The sequence below is a fragment of the Equus asinus genome, chromosome 12 (assembly GCF_041296235.1).
Source record: "Equus asinus isolate D_3611 breed Donkey chromosome 12, EquAss-T2T_v2, whole genome shotgun sequence".
NCBI lineage: Eukaryota > Metazoa > Chordata > Mammalia > Perissodactyla > Equidae > Equus > Equus asinus.
This window is the reverse complement of record NC_091801.1, coordinates 47852199-47877929: the sequence shown is the minus strand read 5'-3', so window position 1 is coordinate 47877929 and position 25731 is coordinate 47852199. Positions and strand designations below refer to the sequence as shown.

Sequence of the window (25731 nt, the reverse complement as noted above, 5' to 3'; positions counted from 1 at the left end):
CAATTTCTCCACATCTGTTGTCTTTTTGATTATAGCCATTCTAGCAGGTGTAGTTTTGCCTTGCATTTCCCTAATGACTAATTGGGTTGAACATCTTTACACACACTTACTGGCCATGTTTATATTTTCTTTGGATACATATCTATTCAAATTCTTTGCCCAGTTGTCCTATTATTGAGTTGTAAGTATTCTTAACATATTCTGGATACAAGTCTCTTACCAGATTTGTGATTTGTAAATATTTTCTCACATCCTGTAGATTGTCACTTTCTTGATAGAGTCCTTTGCAACACAAAAGTTTATAATTTTGATAAAATCCAATTTATCTATTTTTCTTTTGTCTCCTGTGCTTTTAGTGTCATTTTTAAGAAACCATTACCTAATTCAAGGTCACAAAGATTTACTCCTATGTTTTCTGCTATAAGTTTCAGAATTTTGGCTTTCATATTTAGGTCTCTGATCCATTTTGAGTTACTTTTTGTGTATGGTGTCAGGTAAGGGTCCAGCTTCATGTGCATATCAAGTAGTCTGACAAGCATCTGTTGAAAAGATTACTTTTTACCAAGGAATTATCTTGGCTCCTTTATCAAAAACCAATTGATAATAAATGTGATGGTTTATTTCTGAATTCTCAATTCTATCCTTTGATGTATATGCCTATCTTTATGCCAGTACTCCACTCTCTTGATTACTATTATTCTGCCATAAGTTTTGAAATCAGGAAGTATAAGTCCTCCAACGTTGTTCTTCTTTTTCAAGATTATTTTGGTATTCTGGATCCCTTGAATTTCCATATGAATTTTAGGATAAGTTTGCCAATTTCTGCAAAGAAGCTAGGCTGGAATTTTGACGGAGATTCTGTTGACTCTGTAGATCATTTCGAGAAGCACTGCCAACTAACAATACTAAGTCTTTTGATACATGTACATAGGGTATGATTCTATGTATTTAGATCTTCTTCAATTTCCTTCACCAATGTTTTGCAGTTTTCAGAGTGTAAGTTTTATACTTCTTTTGGTGAATTTATTCATAGTATTTAATTCTTTTTGATGCTATTATAAATGGAATTGTTTTGTTAATTTCACTTTTAGATTGTTCATGGCTCATTGTTATTGTGAACTGATTTTTAAATAGTGATTTTGTATCCTGCAACCTTGTTGAACTTGTCTATTTGCCCAATAATTTTTCAGCGAATTTCTTATGATTGTCTATATACAAGATCATGTCATCTGCAAAAAGACAGTTTTATTTCTTCTTTACAATCTGGTTGTTGTTTATTTTCTTTTCTAGCCTAACTACCCTGGCTAGAACCTCCAGTATACTGCTGAATAGAAGTGGTGAGAGCAGATATCCTTGTTTTGTTCCTGCTCATAGGGGAAAACCATCCAGTCTTTCACCATCAACTATGTTAGCTGTGGGTTTTTTATGAATGCCACTTATCAGAAGAAGAAGGTAGAAGAAGCTAGAAAAACCAACAGAGAAGAAACACAAAGAGCAGACTAAAAGAAAGAGGAAGTAAAACATATGGAAAGGGGGGCCGACCTGGTGGCACAGCAGTTAAGTTCGTGCGCTCTGCTTTGGTGGCTGGGGGTTCACCAGTTCAGATCCCGGGTGCAGATCCACACACTGCTTATCAGGCCATGCTGAGCAGGCATCCCACATATAAAAAGTAGAGGAAGATGGGCATAGATAGTAGCTCAGGGCTAATCTTCCTCAAAAAAAACCCAACAAAACAAAACATGGAAAGGGAGCAGGACAGCGAAATGACTAAACTGCATAACCAGGGGGAAATTAGAAAAATGAATTTAAAAAGAACTCTGAAAGGAATTAATAAGAAACAGATTTGGAAATGCTCTGCCATTAGTTAAGTATATGCTTTTGGCAAAACATGTAAAAATTCTGTGTGCCTTGGTGTTGTCAGTTAAAAAAAGAAAAGGCTGGCCCCGTGGCCGAGCGGTTAAGTTCACGCGCTCCGCTGCAGGCAGCCCAGTGTTTCATTGGTTCGAATCCTGGGCGTGGACATGGCACTGCTCGTTGGGCCACGCTGAGGTGGCATCCCACATGCCACAAATGGAAGGTCCAACAACGAAGAATATACAACTACGTACCAGGGTGCTTTGGGGAGAAAAAGGAAAAAAATAAAAATCTTGAAAAAAAAAAAAAAAAGACAAGACATTTATTCTATAAACACACAGTACTTCTTATATACTTTTTGTGTTCATATTTTTATGTGTTTTGTGTAAGGCAGGATGTGAGACACTGAAGATCTATAGACAAAATACATGCTTTTCTTTACACTTAATTTACTTTTTGGCATTATATTTCTATATTCTATAAAATAAATCAAACAAAGTAGTTAGAGAAGGAAATAAAATAGGGAAAGAAGGTAAAAAGTAAAGAAAAACATAGAAAATAGGTAAAGAATGAAAGAAGACACAGAAAGGGAAGGAAAAACTAGTTACAAAGAAAACAGGGAAAGTAAATAAGAAGAGAGACTGAGAAAAAAAGTTCAGGAAGGGAGCAGGGAAGGAAGCAATGCCAGCAGGAATATGAGAGCCACAACTCCACAAATGACTGCTGAAGAGGCAGAGAGTGGAAAGGACAGAGGAGGAAAAGAAGTCTCAGTGGTTCACTTTATTGATGGTGATAGGCTTTTTTAATATGAAACATATTTCTTTCACCAAAAGTGAAAGAGCACCCTCTTTGAGGACCACTATTTCTGAAGTGAAAAGAAAAGATAAATATACCTGAAAGAATTTCCAAATGTTAGAAAATTAAATTATTTTCATCCAGAAAGGATTCTACTGTAATCTTTTCCCTGGATACTGAGGGAATCAGAAGATCTGAATTCTGGCTCTATCTTTATTTGATTAGAGACAACTACTCTTTTAGATCTTCAGTTTCCTAATCTAAAAATAAGGAAGTTGGATTACATAATTCCTAAAGCCTCCTACACTTCTGCAATCTAAGATTTTACATAAGCTAGCAAAATAAAAACTTATTTAAGGGATAAATACTATAAGCTACCAAAAAAATTAATATAAGAAAGAGTATGATATATAATTCACAGGAAAAAATATAAACTCAAATATCAGAAAAATTTGAAAAAATAAAATCCCCAGGTCCACTTAAAGTAAAAATAGCTGTCACCCTCTAGGTGGTAAATGCATTAAAAAAATCATAATCTCTTCCTAGCAGTAACATCTATTAGAGAACAGTAGGAATTTATTTTTTAAAAGAGTGAGCCTACGACATCTGAAAAACAGACTAGCACAAAGAATAAGACACTTGTTCATCTGTATTTTTGCGACTTTTCTCACTTGGTTTATTTGCAACTGTACTTTTTTGTCTGGCAGCAGTGCCAACTTCAGTATGAATGATATAGTATTTTTATCATGTTGATTACATATGTTCACCAGTCCAGTTGTCCATGTATGCTTGGTGTGGTTTGCAAATACTTGGTGACAAAATCCAGAGCGTGGCATTTTCACAGAAAGTGTTTACTGTGAAATTTCTACTTAGAAGTTTTGCTTTTCTTTACAGCTTTGATCCACATGACATGCACAGTTCTACATTTCAAATAACAGCTTATAGTTAAATTAAGAAAATGCTTCAATTTGCTAGAACACGAATATAGTAGGATATGGTAGTGCTAGAGAGAACCTCATTTTCTTACGTGATTAGAGATTTGGTCAAATTTAAAGTCTGCTAAAATTTTCCAAACTGTGCTTCTTCAGTTTTATGGTGACTTGTTACTTACATTCTGTTATTCATCAACACTTCACAGAAATACTTGATTTGTCTGAATGAATTTAAAAACCCACAACTGAAGAAAATCAGAAAAACCTGGTTTTAAATATCAAAAGATTCCGAATGAAAACTATTTCTACAGGCCACATTAAGCAAGTTTTATTGATCAGTGTACTTCTTTGCAGGATGAAATTGTTGCAAGATTGAGCTTAAGAAAATAAACTTACTGGTAAATATCTTTCCTGAGGACAGATCTGCCGAGGGGATTGTCAGCCTGGGGAGCCATAGCAACAGAGCCAATCTTCAAAACCATGGTGTCTTCTTTTGCTGCCTGATTAACTGTAACAAAAGAAATAGATTTATGAGGTATACAGTGGATCTGTGTGTAACTTCATGCACAAGGAGATCTTTGAGTAATGCGGTAAAGACATAAAGATAAGACTAATAAATGGGGAGAAGGAAAAAATTGTTTAAAATAAATATATTTGATGATTTTCTTAACTATTTCCTTTATATCCCATTAAGTAGTTTTTTCTTATACACAATTAAAATGGCAATAAAAATAACTCCCCCCGAACGTTAAAATATCTAATATTAAACATATGTAAGTAGTACTGAAGTGGTATGTTTATCTAATTTCATAATGCTTTACTGCTGCATCTTTCTCTCAAGTGATTTTCAGCCCTGAGTTTTTAACACTGCACTGCTGCCTATATATACATATTAAAGGATACCACAAAGTCAGCAACAAATTCTCAAAGCCACTTAAATTTACAGGATTAATAATAACTAAATACAACACACACACACACACACACACACACAGGATAGGAGTATAAGCTGTAACTTGTCAGAAAATCCAAAACAAATATAATGCCTACAATAATTTAATAATTTCTACCATGAAATTGCTTGAGAAATACTAATTTCACACCTGTGTAAAAGTTCTACCTCCTAATGCAATCTAAAACTAAGGTAAGCAATCTCAGAAAAGAATAGAAGGTAAAAAGTTACATCAATCAATTCTAATTCTCTGTACTAAATAAAACAATATTTTACCATAACGCTCATCTTATAAAGTTCAATAATTTTTCTATAAGTCACTGGCTAGTTCAATGTCTTTTCTAAGGACTGTTTAGAATGGACTGGGGTTCTTGATAGCTCCATTAATATATATTAAATTTTACTCTCTCTCCTACAATAGATGATTCTACGGTAGTAGCTGTTTAAAATTGTTTTAAAATTGTAAACAATGTACAACTTTCGGGATTTTAAAGAAAACATATACTAAAACTCATAATTTCTCTCAAGGAACTATTATCTGCCACAAATGGAACAGAAAAGGACTGGCTGCAAGACCTCAGGAATATCCTGAACAGAACATGCCTACAAAGGCACACAATCCATATTTCCCAAACTGTGGTGCCCAAAGAATGCAAAAGCTAAGAGATTATTTCCAGCTGCTTCAGCAGTACACTCAGTATGGTCTGACTTAGATTAGTCTAAAAAAGAAAGTCAGAATTAACAAAATCAGAAAAAGCAAAAAGAAAGATATTCAGTGAGGAGAAGAAGGAACCAGAGTAAGACGTACATAAAGGGAGTGGAAAAGGGCAGGGGGCTGGGGGAGGAAGGACAGCAAAAGGGGGAAAAAGAGATGAGCTATCATAGTAAATATTAGCAAGTGGATGCCACAATAAAGACAGTACTTTTAAATGTCCACAGCAAAAAAAGATCAAATAGAAAACTACTTCTTATGCAGCTGCACTATTTTCAAATGACTAGAGGTCTGGCTTGATTATAGGTCCTTATACTATGAACATTGTTTACATTTCACAGATCTTGCATTTTATGCCAAGCTTATCAAATAGTTCCATGTGGGTAAAACCTCTGATTAAGCAGCAGGCATCAATTAAATCAATAAATAGTAAGCCTGGAGAATAGACCATACCACAAAAGTGCAATTAGTGTACTTGCTAAGTGTCCTTCCAGGCTACAGATACTACCCACCATATGAAAGTCTGAAATATAATAGAAACACTACAGTAAATGAGGTACATATGGAAGAAAAATGACATACTTGGTGTTACATACAAAGCCAGATCCAAGAACAGAATTCTGTTTCTGCTAGAGCCAAAAATGTTCTCACTAGATTACACTGACTACGAAGTTATAATTTTAAAAAAATCACTTAATGTAGATCATTTACAAACTAAATTAAAATAATCAATTTTATTATAGAAAGTATTCAGCTTATCAAAACGTATCTTTGAGATATAAGAAAAAGTAACAAAAATATGTATTTATACAAGAAAGTGCCTTGAGTCATTTCTTCAGTTACTTTATGGTTGGAAAAAAACAAGCTTCCTTTTTTGGTTTATTTCACCTGCATTTAATAGTTGGACCATATGAGGAAATGTTCCCTCTAAGAAGCATTTTCAACACGAAAATGAATGCCTTCCTTCTTTGCTTTAACTGTATTTAAAAAAATTAAGCCTCACGAGGAACTACTCATTCTAGAAGCAAATCTAAAAAACAGTCCTCTATTCTGAAATAAATAGCTTAAGCTAGAAGTAAAACACCTGTAGATTCAGAATCTTGATAATAATTGCACATAACGCAAACAATATTCAAGTTGAAAACCAGACTTTCAGGACACTTCTTTAAATAAAATATTAGAATGTCAAATATATTTTTCTTATTGTTATTAACTAAATTTTACACAAGAACTATTAAAAACTTTTACATTTAATGTAACATGAAATATAAGTCTGAACGATTTTATTTTTGGGGGAGGGCAAGAGGGTGCTGTATTGAAAATGAAAAGACTATAAGCAACTTTGAAATTATAAGCTTATATAAGTAACCAAAAACTTAAATAAAGAACAGAATTTTCATGCAACAATTGTCAGATAATGTAAGATTGTTGCTTATAACAAAGTTTTCTTAAATCCAACATGAAATAAAAGTGTTTTGGAGACTTCAACTTTCCTTTCCTTTAAGATTCTCAATAATAACTCAATATAGTAAAATATCTAAAGTCTCAGGTTATTTGAACTTGCCACTGTGCAATCTTCTACTTTCACAAAGCTGTAACTGTAGACACAGTCCTACATAAAGCTATTAACAAAAGGTTTTATTATTTGTTGCCATATTTGCAGTTGAAGACAGGAAGAAGGTTCATAAATGTGTAATCTAATGACTGTTACATATATTGATGGGAAATACAGTTGCATCTAGTTTTCCAATCATCTCTGACCTACAGGCACAAATTGTTTGGAGTTATTTTATAATACAGTTTATTCTGAGAAGTAAGACATAGCAACATTTAGCCATGCTATCATACTCATTAAGACAACTTAAAAATATATTTTCAGTTTAATCTGATAAAAATATCACTCAAGTAAACTTTGTACAGTCTTACTGGAGTAAAATGAATACTATGGTTTTGACTCTTACTAAATCTTACTGGAGTCATTTAAGTAATCATATTTATTTCTAATGGAATTGCTCCTTCAATTACGTTTTTCTTATTTAATCATATTATATATTTTAAAATGTATTAAATGGCAACATTTAATCTTCTATATAAAATATACATTTAAAAATTTGTCTATACGTTGAAATGGTTAAAATGGTGAATTTTATGTTATATGAATTTTACTGCCAAAAATAATTTTTCATAGGTGAATTATGATCATTTCAATTAAGAGTAGCAATGATCAAAGATCAAGTGTTAAAAAAATCTAACACAATAGGGGCTGGCCCCGTGGCCGAGTGGTTAAGTTCGCGCGCTCTGCTGCAGGCGGCCCAGGGTTTCGTTGGTTCAAACCCTGGGCGCGGACATGGCACTGCTCATTAGGCCACGCTGGGGTGGCGTCCCACATGCCACAACTAGAGGGACCCACAACAAAGAATATACAACTATGTACCGTAGGGCTTTGGGGAGAAAAAGGAAAAAATAAAATCTTGAAAAAAAAAAGAAAAAAAAAATCTAACACAATATAATGTGCCAAAACTTTTGAATTTTTAGCATGCATCTTTGTATTTTATGGACAAGCACACATTCTGGCAATTCATAACATCTCAGATAGACATATAGATATCAAAGTATAGGTATAAGTAAAGATATATACATGTAGATATAAAAATAGACATAGACTGACTGACACACACAGGCAGAGGGCAAAAAAACAAAATGAAAAGATGTATGCAACACAATGTAGGTAAGACAAAAGGCTTAATACCCAAAGAGCTCTTATTAATTGATAAGAAAAAGACGAGCAGCTCCTTAAAAAGAGTGCACTTTTCATTATGAGATAGACAAAAGACCAAAAAGTTTGATAAACTTCTGTTAGGATGAGAGTGAGGAATCAGTATAAACTGGTGCAGCCATTTAAAAGTGCAATTAGACATCCCCTAATATTTGAAAGCTACATGACCTTTGATCTAGCAGTCCTTATGCCAGGAATTTATTCTATACATATAATCACCCAAGTCAGGAGAAATACGACTAAAAAGGGGTTTATGGCAAAAGTGTTCATATAAGCAAAGGATTAAAATTAATAGAAATGTGGCAAACTGTATTTTCCACAGATGGCTATAACAATATCTCCCCATCCCATATGCTTGCATTCAAGGTGATCTACTTAGGAAGTACTCAGGCAATTGAATTTTGGAATTATACCTTAAAAATCCCATCACAACCACCACCAAAAAAGGGGGGAAAAACAGCTTTAAAAATAAGATAGCAAGGGGCTGGCCCCATGGCATAGTGGTTAAGTTTGGTGCACTTCACTTTGGCAGCCCAGGTTCATGGGTTCAGATCCCCGGCTTGGACCTACACCACTTGTCAGCAATGCTGTGGCAGCAAACCACATATAAACTGAAGGAAGACTGGCACAGATGTTAGCTCAGGGCTAATCTTCCTCAAGCAAAAAAAAAAAAAAAAAGAGGAAGATTGGCAATGGATGTTAGCTCAGGGCTAAACTTCCTCAGCAAAAGAAAAAAAAAAAGATAGCAAACGGCCGGAAATATTTTTGCAATTATAATCAATTGGGGATCTTCCTAGTTATAGCAGCCAAATGGGAAGTTTAAAACAACATCAACAAAACTATGTGCTTTGTGTATAATACAATAAGCCAAAAACAATAAACAAACAAACCAACACACACACACACACAGAAGAAATAAAGTGGTTTTTTTCTTTCCCTTTTCTCCAATAGCCAGATTCTTACTCCTGCTGACATGTACACAAATCAATGAAGCACGGAACCTGTTTCAATAAGCCACTGCTGAGTATGATAGACAAATAAAACTAGAGTTAACCAATGAACCTCTGACCTCATTACAGAGGTGCTCAGGTACTCAGGGTACAGGTGGTACCACTGCTCTTCTCATTGAATAATGCCTGCACATTAGTGTTGTTCAGAAAATACCACAAATCCTGCCCTAGGCAAAATGGCTTACAAGCAGATTGATGGTTCCTCACAAACAGAATTCTACACATAGAATTATCATATGACCCAACACTACTACTCCTAAGTATATACCCAAAAGAACTGAAAATGAGCTTGAATAGACACTTATATGCTAGTGTTCATAGCAGCATTACTCATAATAGCCAATCCAAAGGTAGACACAATCCAAATGTCTGACAGATGAATGGATAAACAAAATGTGGTACATCCATACAATGGAATATTATTTAGCCATAAAAAGGAATGCAGTTCTGATATGTGCTACAACATGGATGGATCCTGAAAACATTATGCTAAGAGAAATAAACCACATACAATGGGACAAATATTGTATGACTCACTTATATGAAATATCTAGAAAAGACAAATTCATAAAGACAGAAAGTAGATTAGAGGTTACCAAGAACTAGGGGGAGTTATTGCTCAATGGGTATGGAGTTTCTGTTTGGGATGATGGAAACGTTTAGAAATAGATAGTGATGATGGTTGCACAACATTGTAAATGTAGTCTCTGCTATTAATGTACATTTAAAAATGGTTAAAAAAATATATATTTGTTATATATATTTTACCACAATAAAAATAATGGGGGAAAAAGACTTTCAATTCAGTGTTTGAGACATTGTACATTTTATAGGCAAATTCTGCCTTAAAGGACACATTTAACACCATAAATAACATCCTTCTAGTGATGCCACCTAAGGGCTACGACACTGACACGGATTGTGAAAATAAGTTAGTCACATAAGTTTTTCTCACACATATGGCTAATCTCAAGAATTTCATTCAAAGGAGTTCTGCAATGAAAATCTAACTAAAATGAAAGAGGAGTTTTCCCAGCACCATTTACTGAAGAGACTTTTCCCATGGTATGTTCCTGGCTCCTTTGTCGATGATTAGCTGTCCATAAATGTGTGGGTTTATTTCTGGGCTTTATTCTGTATGTCTGTTTTTATGCCAGTAGCCATGCTGTTTTGATTACTACAGCTTTACAGTATTATTTTGAAATCAGGAAATGTGATGCCACTAGCCGCCTTCTTTTTTCTAAGATTGCTTTGGTTATTTGGGGTCTTTTGTTGGAGACAATGCAGAAAAAAGGGAACTCTCACACACTGCTGGTGGGAATGTAAATCAGTGCAGTCACTATGGAAAACAGTATGGAGATTCCTAAAAATTAAAAATAGAACTACCATATGATCCAGCTGTTTCACTTCTGGGTATTTAACCGAAGAATACACAAACACTAATTTGAAACAATATATACACTCCTATGTTCATTGCATCACTATCCACAATAGCCAAGACTTGGAAACAACCTAAGTGCCCTTGCTAGATGAATAGGTAAAGAAGATGTGGTATATACACAATGGAACACTACTCAGCTATAAAAAAAGATAAAACCTTGCCATCTGGGACAACACAGATTTAACTTGAGGGTATCATGCTAAGCAAAATAAGTCAGATGGAGAAAGCCAAATACAATATGATCTCACTCATCTGGAAGATAAAAAAACAACAGAAACACACACAAAGATACAGAGATCAGATTGGTGGTTACCGCAGGGGAAGAGGGTGGGAGGAGGGTGAAAGGGGTAAAGGGGCGGATGGTAACTAGACTTTTGGTGGTGAACATGATATAGCCTACACAAAAGTCAAAACATTGATGTACACCTGAAATTTATATAATGTTATAAACCAATATCACCCCAATATAAAATAAATTAATTAATTTAAAAAATGAAAGAATACTTCACTGTAAAAATGTCCCCTCTACTAAAAAATACTAGTCAAAGACATCAGAAGTATTCTGCATATCAAATAGATAAAATATTGTAGTATAAATGAGCAAATTTTGAATGCACATCAAATACCTACATTGAGGAACAGCTATGTCTGATTCAGGAAGATTTGCCAGTATAAACACTACTGTATACCTATTGAAAAGTCAGAGCTGACTGGCTCATGTAGGGAAAGCAACATACTGATATTGCTTTATATTGTAGACCCAACTTTAAAACTTAATAAGTGGGAGATGAAGCATATATATTTGTTGTTTTCTTTTTACTTGTATTTGTGACCAATATTGATATTTCATGGTGTGAAATTTAAGGTGTGTAACCTTAAACTAAAACAGTAGAGGGGATATTAAAGAAAAAAGGACTCAACTTAGGGTTAAACAATTACTGTCTAAAGACAATTAAGTCATATAATTTGAGGATCATTTGTAATTCCTGAACACTTCCATATTACTACAAAAGCACAATCAGAGATGTTGCTTTACTTTCTGATCTGTCTGCAAGATCTTTCCCTGTCTTTTCATAGAGCATTCTCCCTGTATTTTCCTCCACCTCACCCTAACCTCTCACTTCCAATATCACTTTGTTTCTTATGTTTCAATGAAATTTTGGCCTTAGCAATTATTTACAATCAAATGAAAATAATTAGAAAATTATGGAATGGAGAACATAAAATATATGCTACAAGGAATTTTCAGGAAATCACAAAAGCTTACTAACATATCTTATTTTAATGAAATTACAGGAACTCACTCTAGTTAGGAAAATGAATGCTTTTATTCCAACCAGAGAGATGTTTATGGAAAATATCTTTGTTAAAAAACAGAATTTTTAAAATATAGATATCATAAGCTTTTGTTTATTCTTATTTTTTTCTAGATACAAAATATCTGTAATTTTAATGGAAAAAGTTACAGATAACACAATATGATGCTTTTCAAATGTGATGTACTACCCTAATTCTTTTCCCAACATAAAAAACTTTCCATAATAAAGCCAAACTGCTTCTGTTTCCATAGTGTTTTCCCCCTATTCTCAGCTGGAAGATCAAAAAGATGGTTTGAAAATCTCAGTGACCTTATGCGTCTGTTCCTCTTCTCTTATGGTTATGAGAAAATGTTGACTCTCAAACTGGTTCACAGAGAACTATATTGCATAAAAATGTAGGTTTCTTTTTTTACCCTATGTAACTTTAATATGTCATATTACCTAAATATTAGATATTTATATAATAAAGGATAATAAGGAAAAAGCATAAAGTTCATTGGCTCTGCAATGAATATGTAGCCTCTTTTCTGGTTAGTGGTTTGTCTCTCATGTCACTTGTAATTGCTCGATAAAGACTAACTCTTTATTCTCTACCATTCATGTGTTTCCACAAACTATCTGAACAGATGAAAACAACTGTGCAGTGCTGTCAGAATATAGCATATGCAGAGAATACTAATTTCGCATCTCAAAGTAATCAATTTTATGACAGTCTCTAGCAAAAATTAGAATGAAAAGAACAGGAACTGGTTTGTATTGAGAATTCATAAGTATAACACACTGAATTTATCTCTAGACATCTTGGTAACTAAGGACTACAAAACTCTACAAAAATTTATTATTTAAAGAAATGTTAAAAAAGAGAACCATTACTTTGAATAAAGCTTAATTATTGATAATATTAAACAGAATACCTTCCCTAATCAAGATCATCTGTCTATGGGAGACAGAACAAGAGACAGACTAGACTGAGAAGAAAGAGAATAGAACCAGGTGCTTTTCTTTTGTTATTTACCATCACTGACCATTCAACGTCTTCTTCCTCCACATCATAACTAAAAGAAAAAAGTTATGCTGTTTTCATGAGTCAGTCATAATCATCTATCCCTCAAATATCCATTCTCTCTTCTCTCTCAAATTCACAGGCACTAATTTATTAGCTGGGTCCACTACCACATAGGTAAACATTGTTACTCAGCCTCTCTTACTAAGTTTTGGCCAGTGAGGTGTTAAGCAGTAGTGAAATGTGAGACTTCCAGAAATTCTACTTGAAAAGAAAGGGCACAACCTTCTCCTGGTAAGACCTCCATTTGCTGAGAGCTTACTAGGGGACTGGCACCACGCACATAGTCTTCAGGTAGTCATCACTTGAAAGTAAGCTATCAGTAAGGCCTACTACCAAGTTAGTTACTACTATTATCGATTTATACATAAAAACTTAGATTAACTTGCTCAAGATTTCACAGTTCATAACTGGTAAAGCTGGGATTTGAACTTAGGTCTGCGTAACTCCAAAGTCTATATCATTAACTACTCTGCTATAACCTCACTTAAAATTCTTTTTTTCTTTTTTTTTAACAGAGTAAGCCTCTGCTTTATTTTTATTTATTGAGGAAGATTAGCCCTGAGCTAACTACTGCCAGTCCTCCTCTTGTTTGCTGTGGAAGCCTGGCCCTTAGCTAACATCCGTGCCCATCTTCCTCTACTTTATATGTGGGACACCTACCACAGCATGGTGTCCCAAGTGGTGCCATGTCTGCAGCCAGGATCCAAACCGGCGAGCCTCGGGCTGCCGAGAAGCGGAATGAGTGAACTTAACCACTGTGCCACCGGGCCGGCCCCTCAAAATTCTTAAAGTTCTTCATTTTTTTATAGCATATGGAAAAGTAAAATTTTAAAAGTCACTCTTGTAGATGGAGGCAGTGGTATTATCAATTTGCCTCATTTTAAAACCTAGAATAATTTCAGAGGACACTGAAAAGCCTGGAAGAAGCCACAGGAGCCTTGATGTATAGACTAATTTTTTAAACTAATTTTTAATTACCTTAGGTATACAGAACCCAACATATGAGTTTAATAAAACAAAAGACAGAAAGAATAAGGTTTATTAGCAAAAACCCTGAAGAAAAAAATCTCATATTTCTTACTCTAGTAACTGAGTCAGAAACATACCCAATATTCTGACATAACTACTAAAGATTTAGTTGTAGAATGACTACAACATATTTGCTCTTCCTAAAACACATGAAACTGAAACTACAACCAGCTATCATAGTAAAAAAAAAAAAAAAAAAAGGAGAAAGAAAGAAAACTAAGATCTCTAGAAGAAAGTTACTTAAAATCAGACCAAAAAAATTATGAAGACAATACCTTCAATACTTGGCTGCATTTCTTCTGTTTTTGGAACAAAAATTCTGATTATGCTTGTGTTGATATAAATCAAGGGTAAATTGCGTGAAGTCAGTGTATGGGTCCTCATGGGCTGACCAGGAGATTTTGTTTTCTCCTTTTGGGTCCTTGGTAGTTTTGCTTGAAATATACTTGCAATGGCATTAAGTAAAGGAAAACAAAGGACAATATCAAAAGCTTGTGCTGAAAGAAGAATTTCATGAAGAAAATGAGGGGAACCATCCATTAAACCTTCAGATAACTTATGAAAACTTCTTCGTTCATTTCTTGATATTAACTTGTGGCGGACATTTTTTGTTACGGCTTTTGTATATGTCAAAGAGAGAAATCCATGCTGCTGATGAGCGCCATCTAGGAGTTTTGCAGTTGTCTGTTCCAGAAAAAGGAAATGACAATAAACATTTCATTAAAAAAAGAAAAAAACAACTATTTGAAAGCAGAAATGATTTCAGTTGGTAGTATAACCTTTTATTATATCTACACCTCTTAATGACTACATTACTGATGAATTCTGCAGATGGGGCAAAAGCTTCTAAGACTGTTAGAATGACTAAACTGTAAGTGAGGAATCCTGAGTTCTAGATCCTGAGAGAGGTAATTAACCTCTCTGTGCCTGTTTCTATGATCTACCTTTTCTGCAAAACTCAGAATTAGGAACAGATCATCGTTAGATTTCATCTTTTCATTTTTCATAATTTTCCATTAAGAGTACCAATATGCTGTCATAATATGGGTCACAGAGAGTTGCTTAAGCAGGTGAAATTGAAATAACCGTGTTACGTATTTTCATTTGTGAAGCCCATAAAAAGAGCCTCATTGATACCATACTTTGATAACTGAACTATTTAATGCATGTTTCTTGGAAACGGTAACATGACATAAAAATAAAACGTGACTTTCAGAACTTTCCTATTTTCAGTGGCTATCATAATTATCAAGTCTCCTAAAAATCACATTCCTTGGATTTAATGCTTGATTAATATACACACAACATCTGATTAAGACTAAAAACTGTATCATTGTAATTTCAATATTTCTGACAAAACTTGTTTAATTAACTCTCATACCCCAATTGCACAGTATAAACAAATTATGGTAAGACAGTATACTTGTAAGATTAAATTAAAATGCATACTTTTTATTGCTCAACACATGAAAAGGATAGCTTTTGAAAAAAGTTTTCCAGAACCAATTTTATGTGCATAAAATTCTATTTTGCAAATTACTCAACACAAACTTAAAGTTGTTATACTCCACATTCCCAACCCCTCTTCCCAAGGCCTGATAAAGTTTTTTAGTTATTAGGGTTCAAAGAATGATATTAAGAAAGGAAGTGAACTGGGGCTGGCCCCGTGGCCGAGCGGTTAAGTTCGCCCGCGCCGCTGCAGGCGGCCCAGTGTTTCGTTGGTTCGAATCCTGGGCGCGGACATGGCACTGCTCATCAAGCCATGCTGAGGCAGCATCCCACATGCCACAACTGGAAGGACCCACAACGAAGAATAAACAACTATGTACCAGGGGGCTTTGGGGAGAAAAAGGAAAAAAAATAAAATTAAAAAAAAAAAAAGGAAGTGAACTGAGGGAAAAAAAAGAAGGAAATATAGTCACATAAACAGGCAAAAAGTGAGAGGTGGCAAAGCAGCAAGGGGTCTGAGCCTACACTGTCCCATTACTAGTAAACCTCTTTTGCTTCCATTTTCTTCCTCTTATGTTATTGCCTATTGCCCAATGACATGGTGGGAAGAAAAAAGTATGCCATTCAGCTATCACTGTTCATTTTGTTTTTAATCTGAACTTTACAATGAAGAAAGCTAAGATAAAATTTACCTTCGCATTTGTTCTTTTTTAAAAAGTTAACTTTCTGACCGTTAAAAAAAAACTTGGAAAGTAGGCATTAAATAGATGTGCAATATAATCATTTTTCATATAATTATCCTGCCTTCAGAATGTATTTTATTGTTTCCAACTTTCTCACTGCCTCTCATCTGATTTCCCTTTCACTTTGCTTTCTACACTCAACACAAAAGGAAACATGGTAAAGCAAGAAAAAGTGCTCCCAGTCTTATCACCACGTTGCTGCAACACTGTCTGTCTCTAGGTGCGCAAACTGGACTTTGGGGAAGGGAGTGGAATCAATCACTAATCTAAATAACCCAACTCAAATCTTCATTAATGGTAACACTTGAATGCCGGAAGTAGTATAAACGGGGTTTCAATGTATAAATGTTTTGATTTGGAAAAAATATTTTTAAATATATTGAATGTTGGTACTCCTGAAAGGTAAACTCCCATGAGAGAAAGTTTGTTTGTTCATCCCTCACTCCCTTAATATAAGGGGAAAGAAGTGAAATGAATGAATACCAGCTGGAGTTTAGATAATATAAATATTACTTTTTATGAGGTAATAAAGAATCTTTTGTACTATTTAAAATAAAGAGTTAGAAAAAAGCTGATAATAAAAGAAATGTTAATAAAACAAAAAAATGTAGAAAAATTGCTGAAGAAAAATTTTAAAAAGCAATAATAATTTTGGGGTTTTTCACAAATAATGTTAAAATTGAGAATGTTTCTCATGGACACTAATGAACATTCAAAGAGAAGAAAATAAGTCTAAACAGAACTTCCACTGACATAAAAGCCACATTTAGAGACATCTTTTTCCAGACAAGGCTAGAAAAAATTCAGAAATCAAATCAGAAACTAGCACTTGCTATGCAAATACTATAATAAACATTAAATCTAGGAACACAATTATTTAAAATAATTGGGTAATTTTTATAATGCTAGAGATATATGTCTCAAATTCCTTTTGAGCTACAAAAAAGAATAGATAAATAATAGTTCACACATGCTGAGAAAATATCTAATAATGTTTGCAATGATTTAATAAATTAAGAGAATCGCTATTACTGTTGTGACATGTCCTTGATATTTTAAAATTACATGCATTTTTATTGACTTTAAGAATGTCACTTAAAAGAATTAGCTTAATAACGCGTTCAGATATATTGTACCATTAGAAAAAACAAAGCTCTAAACTTCTAAAAGCCACTGCTGTACAGTAGTAGTGCTCATCTTGTATCCACTCAATGACAGATGTACAGCCTTGTCTAGATTCAAGAGGGCACCAAATAAGATACTTTGAATTAGTTGTTAGAAGGAAATGGAATAGAAAAAAAAAAGGCAATCTAAGTAAGATTCATAAAAGGAATGACAAAAGCAGTATGGTCAACTCTTGATCATTCAATACACGCACAATTTAAAAACGTTATATTTAACGTCGTACTTTGATTTTCTTATGCTGACGGTAAAATTAGTTTGTGTTCACAAAACCAGAGTGACAAATAGCATACGCAAGTAACCCAGAAACAAATTAGACTACAGTGGAAAACCAGTCTATAATTTAAAAATTCATTATAGTTCATTTACAAAGTGGATGATACAGAGGAATATGAAAATCAAGAGTTGACTCTATGGATAGTTCAATTCCGTCTCTGGGTTCTTGTTAATGGGAGTTCTGTAGCATAATTTAAAAATGATTTCTTACAGAAGGAAAGAAGCCAGAGCAATTACTGAAAGGGTCCTGCTTGCTGATGGGTCGAACCAACAAGGTGCGTCTGTTCAGCTTGTCAGTACAGGAAAGGAAGACACCTCCACATTGCCCCAGAGACCAACACTCTTCCCCAAGGCTTGAGGTGATGGACAGGAGCAAAGAAGGTGAAAAGACAAAAAGCAATAAAAGCCATAAGCAAAAAACTCTAGATAGTTTTAATTTTGCTCAAGTTTGCATAGGTTTAGGTTTGAGCCACTGCAGGTATGGCCTCTGTTGGGAATATCTTCTGCAAAAGCATTGTTAATGGAAGTAAACAAAAAATAATTGCTTTCAGTGTAAAATGACTACACTAGTTTATGATAAAGGACAACCCACATGAACTCACTTATGAATGGAAAAACTGCTAAAAAGTCAACATAATACATTAATGATAAAGTATAATAACAAAAGAAATCCTACCTTTGCCTTTTTGAAACATGTATTTAATTACTATGTAGGAAAATGGTTACAAAACACAAGCAGCTTAAAGAAATAAATAGTTTTATTTTATTAAGTAATTTTGGAAGTATAAGTCAAAAAGAATTTATTATGAGCTCTAATTCTTGTAACCATTAGTCCTATTGCATGAAAGAACAAAAATAAACAGTTTATATTTCCAAAAAGCATAATTACTAAATGAATCTCACCACAGGTTTTTCCTTGCACTGTAGAAATACTCCTTCAAAATGTCCTGACTGCCAACCTTCCCCTGGCCTGGAAAACATAAGTTCACCTTATCTGTTCTCTTCAATTTTTCTGAATTAAAAAATTGAGCATATAAAACTATTTCAAATAGTTATGATGTAAACAACACCACACTAAACTAAAACATGCATCTGACAATGCAATCAATGGAACCATTTACATTAGCACTAAACCCTGGTAGTTCTGCATGGAAGTGTTTGTCTTAATGGTAAATTGTATATTTAACTTTTTGTTTAATTCTGTCTTACCCATGAGACTATGAGGTCCACAAGGGCACAATTTATGTCTATTTCTGTTAAACACTATATCCCCAGGGCTTAGTGTAGTGCTTGGCACATAATACTCAATAAATATTTTGATTAAATGAATGAATAAATAATTATCCAATATTTAAAACTTACATAAACTTAACAGTAAAGTCACTGATGATCTAGAACACAGATTGTAATATTCACATCATCAAGAAATTAGTTCATCTACAATGTAATATTCATATATCACTTGCAAGGATCATTTTGAATATAGACATATACCATTCAAAACAAACTAAAGAGCTAAACATTCCATTATCAAAAATCAATTAATGGTCCACTGTTAATACAACAAAATCAATTATCATATGCTTGGTAAGATAAGACTATTACAATAGGTCTTAATATATATGCAGCAAAATATTTTGAACTTCACGATTATGACAATTTTTTGGCTGTGACAGATTTGATAGTTACTGACACAAGCAATATGATATATGCAATAAAGGATAAAAATTCAAATGTTTTTAATGTAGAATTAGAAGCCTTTTTTAAATAAAAAAAGACTGTTTTTAGGGTATATAATGCATCACTAAAGGTACAGATACATACGTGCATCCGCTGGCACTCAATAAATAATTGTTGAATGAATATTATGAATCCAGAAAGAAGTGAACTTTAAGGCTCTTTCTATGCCAAAATAGTATGAAGTTAAAAATATGATGCCATTTAAAAAACAATTTTTAAAAAGTATGTGTGAGTTTTACGGTATGTGAATTATATTTCAATTAAAAAAACTCCAAGGTAGTATTATAAAGCAAAAAACCCAAAAAGTATTTGTGTTTTTATTTGGGAAAAATTAATGACAAAATTGCTATATAGCTTTGTAAAAATATCTAAAACTTTACTTTTTTACTACCATTACTTGTTGTTATAAACAAATCACATTTGCTTATAATCATACTTTTGATAGAAATTTATTAGAGATGAAAAAATACGGTTCTAGGAACATTCACCACACATATATCAATCATCTGTGAGATAAGAAAGTCTGCAAAGTGCAAAGAGACAGAGATGTTGCTCCATTTCAACCTATGTTATACTGGCATAGGGAGTAGATGGCGAGCCTACAACAAAAACCAAAGCCATCAACCGTGTTCCAGGCATCTTAGCAAATATACAACGTTTGTAACAAATTGTGGGAGATGATTAGTAAAAGTAGCTGATTATCATTTAATATGGCATCGTGGATATTTATGAACAGATTTGCCACCTTATAAAACAAAGCATTATATTCCATATATAAATGTATACCAAATAGAATTAATCAATTTATCTGTTAAGAACTCTGGGAATAAGTATAGTATTTTTTAAAAATAATTAATCAAATTAAAATATAAAAATTCTTATATAGGCTTTGTTCAAAGAAAATATAGCTTTTCCCATATTAATTATTATTTACCTGCTTCTATAGTGATCAATATTGAAACTTTCTACTTTACATTTCACTTTGGTATACACATCCTGGACATCTATGGATGCACTGAGATCTTCTAGTTCACTGATCATACAAAGCTCTGCAAGAAGAAGCAACATTAATACCAACATAGGGCCTACAATCAATATTAAAACTTTCCATTTTACATTTCATGTTGGCATATATATCCTTGACATCTACAAAGGGACTGAGACTTTCTATTCATTAACCACATAAGATTCTACAAGAATAAGCAAAATTGATATCAATATGGGCCTCACAATTAAGATAGGATACCTATTTCAAGACAGGGGAAATTCTAGTTAATATGTGAAATGCTATATCTGATAGTCAACAAACTCTGCAGTACTTTTAGTGACAATGATATAATGCATCAATATGACCAGTGAAGAAATTAGCTCATGGCTTTTGGAATGAATTTTAATACAAACAAGACAAAATTTAGGTATTACGTGTAACATGCTGGTATTGCCAAGAGAAATCACTTGAATTAGATCTAATGTTTACTTAATTTAAATGACAATGATAAATAAAACTAAGTCTACTATATGTTCTAAAAATAGTCTTTAATATTTTTATCTTTTCAGTAGAGAAGACAAGTCATCCTGTACCTGTGCCTTTATTTTCAGGATCTGGAGCAAAGAGCTTTATAGTAATTTTGGGGAGCACCCACTGCATCCACAGACTAACACGTCCACTGGATCCGCCAATGTTACTTGTAGTTTGTTCCAAGGTAACAGAATCTGAGAATGGTGAATCATCACCTGCTTGTACAGAATCTCCCTGGGTTGAGAAAAAACAACAATACAACACTTTGTAACTTAAAGAAAAACAAATAAAAAATTATAATTTAAAATCTGCAATTATTACTTATAGCTTCTCTATATTATACATGCTAATCATATAAATGTTTATGCTAATACATACTTCTAATAATATAAACATATACTAAACAAATGGTTTTTATGGTTACAACATACGTGCCATCTCAATTTCCTCTGAAAGTACATAAGATCCAGAACAAGTTAGGGTCACACCAACGAGTATTTCCTTCTAGAGTAGGGTCTGCAAACTATAGCCAAGGGCCAAATGCGGCTCCATTTTTGGAAATAAAGTTTTACTAGATCACAGCCATGTCCATTATTTTGTCTGTGGCTGCTATTTCGCAGGGTTGAGTAGTGCCTATAGAGATGCTACGGTTCACAAAGCCTAAAATATTTACCACCCTGCCATTTACAGAAAAGTTTGTCTACTTCTGTAGAGTATTTACGTATGAATGTATAATAACCATAGAAAAGTGATTAGCATAATTAGCATGGTTGAAGAAATAGCAAAAAATTCATCATGCCTCATATATTTTAATATAAAGACATTAAAAATTAGTAGATTTGACAATAGATTTTTAAAGTTATTTGTGAGGTTAAAAGTCTCTTAATTAGAGGTACAGAGCATGAGCCTATTCAATTCAACAAATCCCTACTGAATTCTGGATATGTACAAGGTCCTAAATTTGGTACTAATAAACTTTCTGTAAAAGATTTGTTGGGTTGTTTTTTTACCTTTTCAGGGCTTTTAGTGGCCTGGGGAAAAATAAATCCTGATTTGGAGTGGAATAGCTTTAGTCTCAAAGGCAGGAAGAGATGGTGCCAGAGATAGTGATCACTCACTCATGTATTCTGCACTTCTAGGATTAGCTACCAAGTATTTGGGATTTTAAAATGCCAAACTTTGCTATCTATTTAAGACTCCCAAAAATCTTGGAAGCCTAAACCCATTCCCTGAGAACTGACCAAATTAACTACAGCATGCTTATTTCTTTAAAAGATGTGTATATGTATTTAAACATAAATTATATGTACTTAAGCTTAGTCTGGCGGGTAGCAAGATGTACCAGGTTAAAGACTTCAGACACTAGCCAAGTGACTTAAGCTCTCAGCGTTTGTTTTTTCCTCTAAAATGATTATCATAATGATGTTTATCTCTTAAGAGCTGTTAAGATTAAATAAGAATAAGAATGCAAAGTGGTTACACATGATAAATAATTCATAAATAGTAGGTATAATTATCACCATCAAGGTGAACCACTACTTAGAAATTGTACACTAACGTTCTTACAGAATTTGGTGTCTTATTACCTTTTGCCTTTCTCATTTTGTCATCTAACTTCAACACATTTTCCTTTGCCATATATTCTCAATTTCTAACTGCTAACTTCTTCTATGCTAAGGCATCATGACCAGCAGTCAACAGTCAGAACAAAACATCCCTTAAAATTTAATAGAAAACAATACAACATGGTCACTATACCATTTTGTATGGATAGTTTCTCAGAGTAGAAGCCACTAATCTCTTAGCCTATTCATGAGCCTGGCACCTAAAAGCAGGCAACATAAGTACAGCCTCCTACAAAACAAAATAAAAAACCCTGCTCTGATTACCACAGACATGTTATCTAGACTGAATATACTTGAATAGGTACATTCAGTTCCTATATTAAGTTTTTACCTTGACCTCAGTTTTACATCTTTCAATCAGAAGAAAATTTAATTTCCTTGAATCCTCAGAAGGAGAACAAACAGGGAAGATTTTCACAAAACAAGGCAAGTATTTATTGTTGAAATTCTTAGGTACTAAGCACAGCAAAGCAATAGTGTCCTGTGATTGACTGCAACAGAAAATTATACACTTAAACCTGAAGATAGTACAGTTCTTCCTTGTTCTAATTACATCAAGCAAACTACATCACAAGCTCACTGCCTGTGATGTTTTCACATAAATGCTTCTCCAAAATAAGTGGTCCTAAATCTGCTATAATTGAAATTCCTAGAATTTGTGAAGCTATAAAAATTCCAGGTTTTTGGTTAGCTGTCTAAAGTAATACAACATCTAATGAAAAGCACAAACTAATCCCAGAAAAGGATGCATTTTACGAAGTAAAATTCAATAAAAGACAACATAATATAGTAAGTGTGCCTTTCTTTATGAATAGGTTCTTGGGCAGAAGCATTTATAAATTAAATTCTCCCTCCAACAGTGGGAAGGACAACATAATCCTAAGAATGAAACCTGCAGAGAAAACAGCAACTCAAATCAATGAGACTTCAATTTTTAACACTATTAGCTATATTCAGTAGGAATGCTAAGAAAACTGTGGCTTCAAATTTAGTCTTAAGTAAGCACTCCTGAGAAAACATTTTGCTCTCCTTCTTCATGCAGTTTCAAGTTTCATTTTAGGTTTACAACATTTGGTGTGGTGTTGTTAAATATGTTTGTACATTAATTTTCTGCTCTATTTCCAAAGCTATAGCAAAAATCAAGCCAGAATTGGAGATGCTGAACTATTTTCCCATACCTCTTTATGCCAAGTTCTAAAATATACAATTCAATTCTTTCGCTATTTTGTTGCAAATTGACCAAAATATTGAGTTTATTTTCCTAGCTGAATTTATCTTTGTTCATCTGGCAGAGCAAACACTTCAGCCCTTCATCCTTGGCCTGCTTCAGAGCTCAGGGATGATCACAGTTTTGGCCACATTGCTACTCTCCCTTATCAAAATAACTCCAGCGTTCTTGTCCAATCACAAAACTTCCCAAAGGGCTAAACACTTCCACCACTGTTTGTACTTAAGTCAACAGTAACAAGTGGCCTGCTGCGGTTTCCACTACCTTTACTCTCACTATTTCAGTACAAGGGCGGGAAAAATGATTAACTGTTTCTAAGCTCAGTACTTAAGCCTCTCACTCATATTTCCCCCTCTATCACCACCCAGATTCGTACTCAGGAAATTAAAAGCTGTATTCACTGAAAAGTATGGAGCTTCCTATCAACATGCTGACATGAAAAGAATTACTCATAGTTTAAATTATAAACATCCAAGGATCATATAAGCAAATAATTCTCTTCTACTTAATACAAACAATTGTTGAGAGGGTGCTTTTTAAAACTATAGTCATTTGTAGCAAATTCTTTTTAGTTGAAACAGTTTAAAAATAATAGCTTTGAACCAACTCAGCAAGAAAAACAATACTTTACATAGCAAATGTTTCAAAATTTTTATGAACTTTTTTAAAGGCTAATATTAATTAACAATTTAAAAAATTCAAAATTTCAGTGGTTCCCAGATATATAATTGACATAAAAAAAAGCACCACAAATGTAAAGTAACCTCAGATTAATAGGATATATTTACACAATAAAAACATTTGAATTTTAAAAACAAAATCAAGTAAGCCAATAATTGAGAACCAGAGAAATTTTATGATATGACTATCTTGAAACAGGAAAAGCATTACAAACAAAATATTTTGTTGATTGGTATTTGAAAGCTAAACAATAACCTTCATTTCTCTAACCTACTTTGAAATATCTTTGTTCTTTCAACAGCTATTCAATTGATTAGATGATAATCTAAATGCCAAGATTTCCACATTTTGAATAAAAGTTTCTTTCTAAATGTTGAAGATAAAACCATTTAAAGACAAATATTAAATGAAATAGTCTATTTTCAGGAGGAGAGATAAAATTATTATGAGACATTTAAAATAGTAACTAAGTAAAAAGTTCAAAGTAAATTTACTTTCTAAAGGATCGTTTAGAATGATAATTTGAGGTAGATTACTGCTTAGGTTAACTACCCTTGAATAACTGAAAAACTGACAAAAGTTTTGCTATAGCAGTTCATGCCAAACAACTTCTTAGTCTAATATTCACCTTTTTTTATTGAGATATAATATAATATATAATATATTATAATATATAATGTATTATAACATTATATATAATATATAATGATATAATATAACATTACATTTGTTTCAGGTATAGAACATAGTGATTCAATATTTGTATATATTCTAAAATGATCACCATAATAAGTCTACTTAACATCCATCGCCACACAGTTACAAATTATTTTTTCTTGTGATGAGAACTTTTAAGATCTACTCTGTTAGCAACTTTTAAAAGTACAACACAGTATTATTAACTATAGTCATCATACTGTACAGTACACCCTCATGACTCATTTATTTTATAATAAAGTCTGTATCTTTTGACCATTTTCACTCATTTTGCCCACCCCCATCCCCCAATATTCACTTACAATTTCACTGAAAATTAATGCATTTTAAACAATTATTGGACACTAAGAAATGAACCACTTTATGCTGGATTATTTTGAGAACTAGTACGCCAAAAGCAACTTTAATTTCTAAATCAATAAAGACCAAGGCAAATTTTGCCTGGAAAATAAGATTCCAAATATTGGGGGTTAATCTGTCAATTTTTACTTTAGGTTGAGCTGTAAATCAATATTCTAGCATTCACTCAGCATTTCAGATTTTTCTAAAGCTTTAAAATTATTTCCTACACCAATAATGCTATGAATAAGGATGGCAATATTAAACATATTATTCATATATACGAGAATGCTAAAATGAAAAAATGCTAAATGGTTTGCCTATAATCACAACTAAGCTGGAAGGA

At 33.2% G+C, this 25731-nt stretch overlaps 1 protein-coding gene across 11 annotated transcripts in view; it reads right to left on the bottom strand.

Annotated features, from left to right (window-relative positions):
* Positions 1–25731, bottom strand: part of VPS13B (vacuolar protein sorting 13 homolog B) — a 781052-nt gene that overhangs the window by 315059 nt on the left and 440262 nt on the right. For 9 of the 11 annotated variants that reach the window (XM_044743903.2, XM_044743908.2, XM_044743907.2 and 6 more), the window contains 5 exons: positions 20858–21029; positions 20211–20325; positions 17748–17889; positions 14162–14570; positions 3978–4089 (listed from right to left, as the gene is read on the bottom strand). In XM_044743903.2, coding sequence (XP_044599838.2) covers positions 3978–4089; positions 14162–14570; positions 17748–17889; positions 20211–20325; positions 20858–21029 — 950 coding nt within the window. Of the gene's footprint in view, positions 1–3977; positions 4090–14161; positions 14571–17747; positions 17890–18439; positions 18507–20210; positions 20326–20857; positions 21030–25731 lie in introns of those variants that run through there. The other 2 variants (XM_044743909.2, XR_011493286.1) reach the window with 2 other exon arrangements.